This window comes from Copadichromis virginalis, linkage group LG14 (assembly GCF_057382275.1).
Source record: "Copadichromis virginalis isolate Kocher_CV1m ecotype Utaka linkage group LG14, C_Virginalis_male_GT1.1, whole genome shotgun sequence".
Classification (NCBI taxonomy): domain Eukaryota; kingdom Metazoa; phylum Chordata; class Actinopteri; order Cichliformes; family Cichlidae; genus Copadichromis; species Copadichromis virginalis.
Genome location: NC_140631.1, coordinates 28,034,059 through 28,047,343, shown reverse-complemented (window position 1 = coordinate 28,047,343; position 13,285 = coordinate 28,034,059). Strand labels below are relative to the sequence as shown.

Sequence of the window (13,285 nt, the reverse complement as noted above, 5' to 3'; positions counted from 1 at the left end):
GTGTGTCTGCTTCCCATCAATCATTGTTTCTACTGGTCATGTCAATGCAGAAGCTTCCGAGACAGCATGTTTGCATTGCACCTTGCCAAACCATTCACGCACAGTACAAACCACAGGAAATAATGGTTTTCAGAGGGCAGCGGTGCTGATGCTGATGTTACATTTCAGGCCCTCTACAGGAACCTGGGCAAATATGGTGGGAACGCAGCTCTCGTGACAGTGTCAGGTCTCATTTGAGCTGTCACTACTGTCCCATAAAAAATGCACACTGACATCATGTGTGCAGTTACACAGTTTCAAAATTCACTAAAACCACCATATTGACTCAGACTAGTGGACATAAAATCCATCTAAATGGATATGGGCCAAACAGAGCCCTCAACTCATTACCACCAAAGGACTGACAAACACAAAACACCTTACAATACTCATCAAAAGACTCAAAAACAAAAAAACTTACACAAATCCACTACAAACTGTATCTGGGAACAATATGCTTATTTGCACACTCAGTCACATAGTTACTGAACACACATCTAAATTATACTATATTTGCAGATTTTGCATCTTGCACATCTAACTTGACAATAACTTGAACCAAAGGAAAAAATGGAGTCAAGCTAAGTTCAATGGATATAACTTTTTAGGAAAATTTAAACAAGAGTTTGTGCTGGCCTTTAATTCACTAAAATCTAACTTCTATCCTTTTTTAAACCCTCATATAATTGTGAGTATTTTTCCGATATCAAGCAACATTTTAGACCCACTGCTATAAATGACTAAATTCAATTAACATTTCGCAGTTAAATATTTTTTACCTGTTGAAAACAGAACATTTTAGACATATGGTCATTGGTATGGGTATTTATTGTAATAATTATCCATAATTAAGCCCGGAATGTTCAAACCGTTATATTAATAGGTAAGTAACCGTAAGTACTCTGTCCACTGACAAGGTCCAGCAAATCAAGCCAACTTGCATATTAAAAATGGATGGCTATAGAGTGGTTATTCGTTTTTTAGACGTGTATTTCAATAGAATGTTTTATATGCAATGTGCAGTTAATTGCCACTTTATTAGGTACATAATTATTAATAGCTTTAGGCCCCATTTTGCCTTTAAAACATCTTTAATTCAACAAGGTCTTGCTCAGAGACTGTTTTGAAAAGTGCTTTGTTGGATTAAGATCTTGTGACTGAAGCCCATTGGAGTACTGTGGCACTTTAGTCTGTTTAAAGCGGGCATCAGCAGGTGGGTACACTGTGCTCATAAAAAGATATATTCAGGTAGGCTGTGGTATTTAAATGATGCTCAGTTAGTATGATGGGGCGCCAAGAAATTATTCGCTACATCATTAAATCACCACCACTGGCAGCTTGAAAGGTTGATAGAAGGCATAACGGATCTATGCTTTCTTGTTGTTTTCGCCAAATTCTGACCTTGCTACCTGAAGGTCACACTAGATATTGAGATTCATCACACTGGGCAAAGTTTTTCCAATCTTCTGTTGCCCACAAGATTGGAAAAACTTGAACTTTGAAGCAGTACCCCATCTACTTCAAGGTTCAAAAGGTTGTGCATTCAGAGAAGCTCTTCTGTAGCAAGTGGTTAGTGGAGTTACTGCTGGATTCCTATCGGCTCAAAGAAGTCTGTCCATTCTCCTCCGACCTCAGGCATCAACAAGGCATTTTGCTGCTCAGTGGACATTTTTCACCCGGCACACAATGCACCCGACCCCTATGGCGCCTCCTGCGGGTGGTGGGCCTGCGGGAGGATGGGCCCATGTCTCCTCTTCGGGCTGTGCCCGGCCGGGCCCCATGGACTAAGGCCCGGCCACCAGACGCTCGCCCTCGGGCACCCTCCCCGGGCCTGGCTCCAGGGTGGGGCCCCGGTAACCCAGGGTAAACTGTTCCCTCAATATTCTTTTCATAAGGGTCTTCTGAATCGCTCTTTGTCTGGTCCCTCACCCAGGACCAATTTGCCATGGGAGACCCTACCAGGGGGCAAAAGTCCCCAGACAACATAGCCCTTGGGATCCCTGGGACACACAAACCCCTCCACCACGATAAGGTAGCGATTCAAGGAGGAGCCTCCTGGGTGAGGTGTTCCAGGCATGTCCCACCTGGAGGAGGCCCCGGGGCAGACCCAGGACATGCTGGAGAGATTATATCTCTCGGCTGGCCTGGGAACGCCTTGGTATTCCCAGGGATAAGCTGGAGGAGGTGGCTGGGGAGAGGGAGGTCTGGGCCTCTTTGCTTAGGCTGCTGCCCCCGCGACCCGGCCTCGGATAAAGCGGATGAAGATGGATGGATGGATGGATGGATGGATGGATGGATGGACATTTTTCAGAGAATTCTCTACAAACCTCCAGGGTTTGTAGAGAGGTGTAGAAAGGTGGACAAGAATATACCTGCTGCTCGGTCTGTGGCTTTTTGTCTGACTCAGGGACCACGGCGTTGTTCTTTGTAGACATATTTTCCTCATTGCCTTGTTTAAACCGCCAAAAATGGTGGTTTAAATTTCGTGACTCACTGACGAACCATTTTGTGGCATGCAGTCTAACGACATCGTATTTTGGTGCCTGCTCGGATCACTTGGAACCTCAGGCGAGCAGGTACTAAAAAAGGTACCTGGTACCAGGCACTATGACCTAATGGAAAACCCTGAAAATGTGGCGAACCGTGCCAAGTCGATCTGAGTAGGTACTAATGGAAAACTGACTTTTGACCATGTCTACATGCCAAAATGCACTCAGTTGATGCTATGTGATTGGCTGATTAGACATTTTTGTTAATGGGCAGTTGAACAGGTGTACCTAATAAAGTGTCTGGTGAGTGACTACTCACCACTGGTTGTAGCTGTGTGCCGGGCATCATGGCGTTAGCGAGCTGCATCTGCTGGGCCAGCATGGCCATGTTTTTCTGTTGGATGAGGTTGTTTCTTCCATTGATCTCTAGCTGGGTCTTTAGGTGAGGAGGAGGATGCAGGTACTTACAGTTCTCTCTGGAACAGCGGCCCTGATGGGATGAGAGACGAAGAGAAAGGAGGAGACAAGGAGGGCAAAATCAAGGGAGGGGGGTGGGGAAGAAAGACACATGGGAAGTGGTGGATTAGAATCCTGTTCCCTTTAACCACAGCCTAATGTATAGAAGTAATGAGCCTTGAATTAAGTCGCTTCCCTCCTATTTAACCGGTGCCGACCTCACATCCTTGACATCTGGGCCTGCCACTCTTTTTGCCATAAAGCAGACCAATCAGTTCTGCAGAAGATGTAGGCTTACTACCTTCTCTATTTTCTCAAGGTCCCATTGGGAGACAAATTAGCTCCAAGAGCAGAGATAAAGAGGATTAACTGTCTATCTGCTCCTTCTAAGAGATTGCTTTACACAAAGCAAACATTAAACAAACACAATGTTGCCGTGTGTCTGTGATAAAAGGAACACTTCATTGTCTGGAAATTATTTTTTTGGTTTCATTTGTTTATTATTTGATCAAAATCATGAACTTTGTGATCATAATTTCTTCAATGCTGAAATAACATCTTTAAATTAAGTCTAATTTTAAAAGTAAAAACAATTGCGTTGAATTGATTTGGCATTGTTGGTCTAACCCCAAAGAAAATTTGTTTTGGGAATCTAAATTAGCAAAAGCTCCCCAGTCTCCTCCATCCTACCACCTAAGAAGCTGTTCAACTTGATGCTCGATGTTTTAAAAAGCCCTGTGAATCACCATTGATCTCCACTCAATTCAAACAAATGAGCCATGTGTCAATATGGGACATAATTTCAGTAAAGATGAGGCGGGAGAACTGATGTAGGATCGATACGTGATTGGAGACTCCTGTGACACGAAACATAAACACATTATGGCAATCTAATGCTGTATTATGCTACTATGCTAGAGACTGTGGTCTGTGTCTGTGCAGACTCACTGCTGTGGGTGCTTATATTCATTCTGCAGCCAGCAGCCCAAAGGGAGGAGAGAATGTAATTTACACTCTCATAATGCCTGCTCCACTGAACACTCCCCTGGCTAGGTGTAATATCTTAGATATCTCCACCTCTCTTTCACTCCCCCTTTCTTCCTCATTCTCTGCCTTTCACATCAATCCCCATACATCCTGAGCCCCGTGCTGATATTTGCTCTCCTCATCATGAATACAGAGCAGCGCAAGTACCGACGTACTGCTGTGATCTGTGTATATATTCATGTATGTGTGCAGCATTTGTACTACTCCTTGCCTTTGTCAGCTTCTCTCTCTGTCTTCTTCTTGTGCCTCAACCACCTCATCAAAATGCATCCTCAATCCATCTATTCCCATTACTGCTTTATGTAAAAAAAATTTCAGGGGGATTGGGAAACCAGCCCTGCGACAACTCCACAGTGTCCCCTCCCATGGGGAATTAAAGGTTGGCTGTCATGCGACTGCTTATCTCAGTGAGATTACCTGCTGCTCACTGTGGCCTACTATGACACCTTCCTTCACAGCCTAACACATACACTCTCCCACTCTGGCTTTATGCTTAACACCTCTCTTCTTTCTCCTCCTTTCACTTCCTGGTCTTGCTCTGTCTCTGCCTCTTTCCCATTTATTCTGCCTAGCTACAGCATGAAAGGTACTTTGCATTGGAGAGCAGCAGAATGTCAAGACTTCATCCAGCATTTTGATTGGCTAAAAGCTGTGCGGACTAGCATTCCTAGCCTGACCATTGGCCCAAAGGCCCACATTGACAATGCTCCAAGTCATCCCTCCCGGTTCATCCCTATGTGGCTGTAAACTATTGATCAGTGTTAATTGGTTAATGTCTTTTGATTTTCAGGGTACATTCCCTCTGGACTCAAGCATGTCAAATCCAGCCGTGTGTGTGTGTGTGTGTGTGTGTGTGTGTGTGTGTGTGTGTGTGTGTGTGTGTGTGTGTGTGTGTGCGTGCGTGTGTGTGTGCAATCAACTGTGACAATGCAGCCCCTCAATTACATAAATTACAGCTCTATCTGAGGGCTGTAATTTATTTAAGCTCTTTTTCAGCAGGGTTCCCTGCATCAGTTTTCAGTGGTCAAAGCTCAAAAGGTTTTAAACACTTACACATTTTAACAAGCCATACTGGGAATAAGCTGCAAAATAATTACTTCAAGAATAAGAAACTTTTGTAAAGGTTTTTAAAGAAGAAAAGGTTTAAGCTTCTGGTAAACAGGTGGTGGAAGTGCTTTTCTATGACGAGCAAGAATGTAGATGATCTCATGTTGCCAGTTTTTTATCGAAATATTTATATAAAAAACAACTACCTGACATTCTGGTGCTTTTAACTGGCACCACTCAATCGTTCACTGCAGTCAAACAGTGTTATTTTCAAAATAACATGGACAAAATTCTTAGGTTATGTTTTCGAAAAAGGTATTTTCTTTCTCGAAGATGAACAATATCAGCAAATTACGTGGATCCTGATAAAGACAGAATCTGAATTATCGTTTATTGGCTACATTCAGAAAGGTCAGCGCCCTAATATATTCATCTCCCTCTATTTTCACCAGCAGGGCCATTATCTATAGCAGCGTTGTTGTTCTCCAAACAATGCCATGCATGAGCCCGTGGTCCTTGCCAATCATTGTCTGTGATGTTAATGTTTTGGCTTCTCTCTTGTGCCTTTTCACCTGTCTGCCTGTCCTCCATGGAGACGTTAATATGCTAACAGACTACCAGCATCTGTCTCTCAAGCACTCTCCCTACTGTTCCATCTTCTTCTCCTCTCATCTTATTTTTGTCTCTTCTGTCTTTTTCCAATTCTTCAGGTCCAGTTCTCTGCAACTCCCTGCCCCATTCTTTCTTCTTAAGAATTAAGCAAGTTTCACACGTTTGGTTCACTCTCCAAATAATGGAGGTAGCTATTCCTCAAATCCAGATTCTAACACTTGAACCAATTTACCTTCCCAATATTTTAGTTGAAGCAAAGAATAGTTAAATGGTTAGCACTTTAAAGACAGGAAATCACTTTTCACTATTAAGGTGTATGGAGAATAGAGCAATCTGTTGTTAAAAATCACCTTAGCCTCATTAAACCAGATTTCTCCCATGTTTATTATAGTTCCACACATGCAGGTTATTCTGGTTCGGCACCCAGTACCAACTTTCCAGCTGGTCTCCAGCTTGACTATATAAAGGGGAGAAATCTCATTAGCTTTATCATGCACACCTGTCCGTTGAACCTCCCTGACACTGCCCCTTGAGCTCACAGTACCAAACCTCCCCTGCAGCTGAGCCAGCGACCGAACCTCCGCCACAGTAAGTAACAAGGAAGTCTTGGCCAAGATGTTCGACAGCTACACTGAGAGTTTCTGAAACCCACAGAGGCAATAAGTCATAAGTAATAATAAGTTATAAGTCAGTAGATAAACTGATTGATTTCCAGATTGTGAGTTTAACCCAGAAAATTGGAGTTTTGGTCGAGAGTGCAACATCCTCGACGTCTGGGCAACCACCTTCGGTTGCAAGGTGCAATCGGAATCCTTGTAGAAACTGCAGTTCCTCTCACACAGATTGGAAAATGTTTACAAATAATTGCTTACTAAAATGCTTGCTGACTTAATAAATACAACAAATTGTTACCAGATTCCAATCAATCTGCCCAAATGAGCAAAACTCGCCTGTGATGAGTCTCTTTCGAACAGTGGACTTAATTCATTTAAATGCAAGGTTCTGGTTATATTCCTATATAATAGCATGGCTGCCAAGTACCTATGTAGTTTCAGAGCAACAGAGACAGTCAGCAGACTGACTGTCTCTGTTGTTTTATCACCATCTTGACGTACCAAATTCTCTCTGAAAACGGCACATGACTGTGAGTCGTCATACACCAGGTCCCTAACTTTAACATGGCCATTTCAAGATCGCAAGTTTATTGCACACCGTTGTAATAATTCTGTGACTGAAGCCGGTACAAAGATTAACATATCAATTTGTGTCAGCATACAGTGATAGATAAGTGAGTGGATATAAAAAGATTTTATTCTGAAATCTTTAATCTTAAGGAGACCCTTGGTTGTGACTTGTGGGGCACAGAATTGGTAATTATCTGCTTTTTGTTTTTTCCTAATAAGTGTGTCATGTATTTATAAGAAGGAATAAAACAATTTAATTTCAGGAATTATACAAACTATTACTGCTGTAGTAGTAGTAGTAGTTGTTGCTGTTGTTGTTGTTGTTGTTGTATTATTAATACCACTATTCCATAGCAGTAATTACTGTCAATATGTTTTTTTAACTGCTGCTTTATTTTGTCATCAAATGTAAGTGTATTTTTTGTCATGTCTCGCTCCCATCATCCCCTGGTTCTGAGGTTTCTTCCTGTTAAAGGGAAGATTTTTCTCCCCTTTGTTGCCAAGTGTTTGCTCAAAGTGAATCATTTGATCATTTTATTGTAGAGGATTTACCTTCAAATATAAAGTGTCTTGAGGCGACAGCTGTTGTGATTTGGCACTATATAAATAAAATTTAATTGAACTTAAAATGTATTATATACATAAAGGGATCAAGGGTCAAGACACTGACCCACATGTTTACGAAGTCATCGAATCACTATTTTTGCGTACATGTAAATGTTTCGGGGCGCTGTGATCTGAAACTCGCAATGTCGGTCTTACTTGTTGCCTGCGGTGCTTTGACAGCTCTCTGAAAGATGTGCCTGAGGAATTCCAGTGAATAAAACCTGTGGCAGAACTCCTCTCAGAGATTGGCAACAGAGGCAAAGACAAGAACAGAAGAAGTAGAAGGCAGACAGTCAGAGAGAGCTACAGAAAAGCAAAAGGGAGTGAGACAGACAGAGACACAGATGCAGAGTGTGCTTTTCATATTAATATTAATCAAAGTGGTCTGTGCAAGTGATTTCGGCTGTGCCTTTGTTGGCATGTATCTACAGTATATCCTCCAAAGGGCTGAATGGCACATTGCTTTCCACAAAGTCCTTCTGCGCGTTCACTCCCGTAATCACACACTGATTCTGAATGATCTTTTAATCTACCCATCCAGAATGACTCATTCCAACTTAACCACACATAATCCAACAGCATCTGATCTTTTCCGCATTTTCACTCTGTCTCTCCTCTCGGTGTGCCTGAGCTCCCCTCAAACCACGGCTGCACAGTGAACACCGTGACCAGTGTGACAACTGTAGAGCTTAAGTCTGGACGGCCACCGTTCCAAGTCCCTTTGCATTATTAATTCTCTCTCAGTGGAACTGCCTTTCCCTCCTGCTCCCAAAGACATGCATCAATCAAGAAAGTGCCGTCTGGTTGAGGGCTGTGGTGAGAATACACAAGCTCACATGCACACGCAGACACGCACTCTGGGGCATGTGCTTTCCTGACCAAAGGGTCCTGTTGGCAAGCATACGTCAGACAAAATATGACATCAGATACGGTACAAAGAACAGCCTGTCTGAGGACTCAGAGTGCTGCCAGACAAGCCAATGTTGTTAGTACGCACACACATACACCCCGCGCACACAGACACACGTACACACTCTAAAACAGAATTTTTATTAAGCAATACAGCTCAGCTGCAAACCACTGGCAAATCAGGCAGTATGTTAGTAGGTAAACCCGATGAGAAACATGTTTTTCGGAGACAAAAAACATCCTGTTTTCATTGCCTTCCCTTTTTCCACCTCTCCCTGTTCCATAGCTAATACCAGCCGGCTATATAAGTCTCATTATCTCGATCCAATCATTTATTAAATCTGGAACACCCCAGGTGCATTAGTATATTAGCCTGGATCAGTTAATGACCTTAAAATCTCATTTAACTGGGCAGAGGGATAAGCCGTTGAGACAACGACAAAGATAGACGTGTGGACAAAAGAATCACAGACAATGATAGACGAGGTGACGCAACACACCTGGTAGAAACTAGTAATGGAACATTACAGCGGACGAATACCGCCGAACGTCACGGCTGACGTAGAATCCGAGGAAAGCTTTTAGCTGCAGTGCTCAATTAGCCAAAACACCAATTACATTGCCCAATAGCACACAGAGTGTTAGCATGTTTTGGGTGGACGTTGGTACAAAATCATTAGCACAGGAAGTTAATGACGGGGCAAAATCATTAGCCCCCGTGGCTAATGACAACACTCTGCTGCTGCTGAGCTGAACTGCTCTTGTGATCTATTACCATACACGACGGACACATCTAACTCAAGCAGCTCATGTCAAAGGAGCATTTGACATTTTGATTCTTTTATTACTGGCTATCATTCTCCTTTTTTAAAAAAAAATTAATATTATGCTCTGCATTAATCAGTCCTTTTTCAAGGTAAGATACAGAGAGAGCTCACAAATCCCAGTGCTTCTTTTATTTGCTCTGAATACACTGGCTAAATCACATCAATCAAAATATCAAAAAATAATGATAAAAGCCTAGAATTAGAATTTGGTAGGATTTTTTTGTTAAGATTGTCTGGATTTAATCGTGAAAAAAAACCCAGATCCCATGCAGGACAGATTTTGAAATTCTTTCCATTTTGCTGTGAGGAAATGAATGAAAGCCTCCAAACAGATGATCAAGAAACAGGTACTTGCTGAAATCACATGAAGTGGACAGAAATGTCTGAGGAATTACAGTGGCATTGCTATTTTACCACCAGTACTGACTTATTTCACAGTGGGCCACCCGACAACTAAAGGAGTGCACTGGAATTGGTTCAGAGAGTGTATACCATGTAATCATTAGACTCCCTTGAGGCCGGGCAAATGAGGATAAGGCATACCTTCTGTATTTGCTGCTGACCGGTCTGAAAGTGAACACCAGCATGGTTTAAAAAAGTCAGCATTAGCACCCAAGAAATAAAAAAAAGGATTAAATGAAACGTCAAAGTGACCAAGTCAGCAGCAGAGCCTTTTTTCATCTTTGCTCACTATGCTCCTTTACTAAAGTCACACAGCTCAGACTTCTTCATTTTATTTTTCACTTGCTTATAGGGCTGTTCGATATAACCATATATATCAGATGACGATATGAAAACGTCTATCGTTTCATTTTACGCTATCGTTTGTTTCGTGGTATCGCAAAATAAACTGTTTACGGCTATATTTTTTCATTATTTTGATGGTCACTGTAGTGGCTATATTAATTTCTTAAAGTTCTCTCTTTCTCTTATATTTAATATAACCACACTACAGACAAGCGCTTGTTTTTATGCGTTGTTGTTATTTCCACATAAACCTTTCACAATAAAGCTCAAGATCCTGTTGAGACTTTTCAAAATACACAGAATCACGTGAAAGATCTAGAGCAGGGGTCCCCAATCTCAGTCCACGAGGGCCGGTGTGCATGCAGGTTTTAGATCTCACCCTGGGTCAACACACCTGAATCACATGATTAGTTCATTACCGGGCCTCTGGAGAACTTCAAGACACGTTGAAAAGGTAATTTATCCATTTAAATCAGCTGTGATGCATCAAGGACACATCTAAAACCTGCAGGGACACCAGCCCTCGTGGACTGAGATTGGGGACCCCTGATCTAGAGTATTTGCGGATAAGAAGCAAAAAAGAGCCGTCAGGTGCTAAAAAGTAAACCTTAGACTCAAACAGAACAGGCTTTCCCCCGCAGCACGCTGTGTAATAAATACTCACAAAGAAAATGGCGGCCGTTACAATCTATGTCTAAAAATGTATAATTTCATGCATCGGTTAAAACACTCGACGCCCAGCTGGAAACACTTCCCGCAAGACGAGCTGCCCGAGATTCACAGAATTTACAGAAAATGTTACATTTTTGTGATTTATATCGTTATCGGACGATATATGTCTTAATATCGGGATATGAGATTTTGGTCATATCGCACAGCCCTACTTGCTTATAGAATCTGCTTTAAAATGCGGGATGAAAACGTTCAAATAAAAAAAAGTCTCTGTGGCGTCTGACCCTCTCGGCTGCATTATAGGTGGGAAGTGTTATCTTGGCTCCAGCGGGAACGTCATTGTAGAGTTGGGTAAGGCAAAGTCCCTAATTAGCTTTGTTCTCATTTAGTCTACAACGCTATCTCCCCTCAGACAGACAAATACACACATTTTCAAACACATATACACACATATAGACAGCAATGCAGAGAGAGGCGAGAGAGACCACCCCACAGCCCCTGAGATCTGGCCCTTCTTCTCTATTCCTCTTTCAATTAACCCTCTTCCTCCATCCTCTATCCATTCATCTTTTTCTCTCGGCCTTTATCTCTCCTTCACTCTCTGTCTGAGCGTTCCCTATTCACAATCTTTAAAGTTTAGTCTAATTCAGTTTTATCTCCCATTCACTCTGTCAAAAAGGCAGGCAAAGAGCAGACCCATTAAAACAGGCTTAATGGAAGACTGTTGAACAGGCAGACAGGATTCAACAGCTTTTAGACCTAATTATTTCCTGCCCATCGTTGTAACGCTCGTTCTGCAGTTATACTGTATGGGCGTCACTGGCTGCTGGGGACAGACCTCTGTTCTTTTTTTGGATTTTCTTCATCTAAACCTTCCCCCTCTTTTCATATCTTGCTCTCCATCAATTTTCACTCTGCTTAAATTGCTTTACACTTATTGTCATTAAGTGTTCATTAAGAGGTGGGCTAAAGAGTTTTTGTTTTGTTTTTTAATTGTTTGCTTATGACTCTATTTCAAGGCGGGGCGAAAAAGATGGAGTTGTCCTTGTAAATGAACAAAAGATGCTTGCTGACAAAGAATGGCAGCTGCCTTTGGTTTGTGCTGTGATCTTTAGCAGCTACATAAAGTGGCTCCGACGTGAAAACAAAAGATGCTGTTGGCAACAGGAGACGGGCAACAGAGAGCGCTGCTCTCAGCCAGTGAAAACTGCATTTGACCTGGTCGCTGGAGAGCAAGAAAAACAGTTCGATGCCTTCTCTGCATAATGACCTGAAGAAGGCCTTAATATCAAATGACTGTTCTTTTTTTATGAGTCAAGATCAGATGCAGTAAAGTCAGCTGGCTGGAATGTTTTATTCAGCTCTTCTGATGAGTCATGGGGGACATGGCAGATAATCAAAAGACCACAACCTAAAGCTTCAGAGTGTGAAAAACTGAGGGCAAGTTGTCAAATGCTAGTAGAGACATCTCTTCTTACATCCATGTGTGGCACATCTTCATTCACGCTCACACATACTCCTTCAACAAAGGGTGTCACTGTACTGGCATCATCAGCTAGTGTCATTGCCTTGAGGTTAAAGCAGATAAGAGAGGATTAGCATTCATTACTCCACGGAGTGATGATACACCCACTGCAAGCACACACAAAATGATGCACAGGCATTCTTAAAGCACACACACTCGAGGAGCGTAGCCAAATGCTTTTCTCCAAAGATTATATTAATAATAGAAGGGAAGTACAAAGGAAACAACAGTAATACAGCATGTAATCCTTTGTATCATCAACAACTGCAGAGCTGGAAATGCTTAAACTGAAGCCTTTGGGATACATGATGAGTTTTGGCATTGTTGGGGGAAAAGAAAAAGAAAATAAGCACAACAGTAAAAAGGAATTAGCTATTCAGTGCAAGATTCTTCTATTTCCATGATGGTTTCATGATGAAGTTACCCGTTTCCCATGTGCACTACCCAAGAGCACTCAGAACAAAAGTAAGAATTGTTTAAAAAAAACAGATAGATAGGCGTCTTTCCCCCCCTCAGAATCTTGTCTTCTCTACAGGAAAGGAGCATTCAGCACAGAGTGTCTTTTTCCTGTAAAGAGCCAAAAGGGAGCAAAAGTAAAAGACGGACAGAAAGAATAGAAACAAAGACTGAGATGGAGTCACGGGTTAAGGATGTATTCTGTTGGGGTGATATATCATGTAGAAAAGCATGACACAATGTGTCTTAATTCTCTCCCTCACACACTGTGCACAGCAGAGCAAAGGGCCATCACCCCCCTCCGTCTTCACATAGCGCCTTCCGGCTGCACACTCATCCACATCGATCCACATTGATCAAAGTCGGCTTGTACCACTTCAGCAAAGAGCGGGGAAACGCTGGACAGGGTGATCACCTTCTCTAAGCCTCTCTCACAATGGACTCATCTTGTCAGAGCTGCCACTGCCACGTATTGTATCCCGCTGTAGTCGCAACACGTAATGTTGTCCATCCACAAAGCCAATTAGAAAGAAAAAAGTATGAACAAATTCTAAAACTGAACAGAATTTATAGAGGAGCTTACATGAAAAAGCTTGCTTGAGAAAATAAGGATCTGACTGCACTCTAGATGTCATTCAGATCAAATATTTGTGAGGACATGTAGTCCAG

General features: G+C 42.2%; 1 protein-coding gene across 7 annotated transcripts in view; it reads right to left on the bottom strand.

Annotated features, from left to right (window-relative positions):
* LOC146694149 (muscleblind-like protein 1) overlaps window positions 1-13,285 on the bottom strand; it is a 68,183-nt gene that overhangs the window by 20,005 nt on the left and 34,893 nt on the right. For all 7 annotated transcript variants that reach the window (XM_085430288.1, XM_085430287.1, XM_085430289.1 and 4 more), the window contains exon 3: window positions 2,848-3,018. In XM_085430288.1, the coding sequence (XP_085286414.1) occupies window positions 2,848-3,018 (171 nt within the window). The remainder of the gene's footprint in view (window positions 1-2,847; window positions 3,019-13,285) is intronic.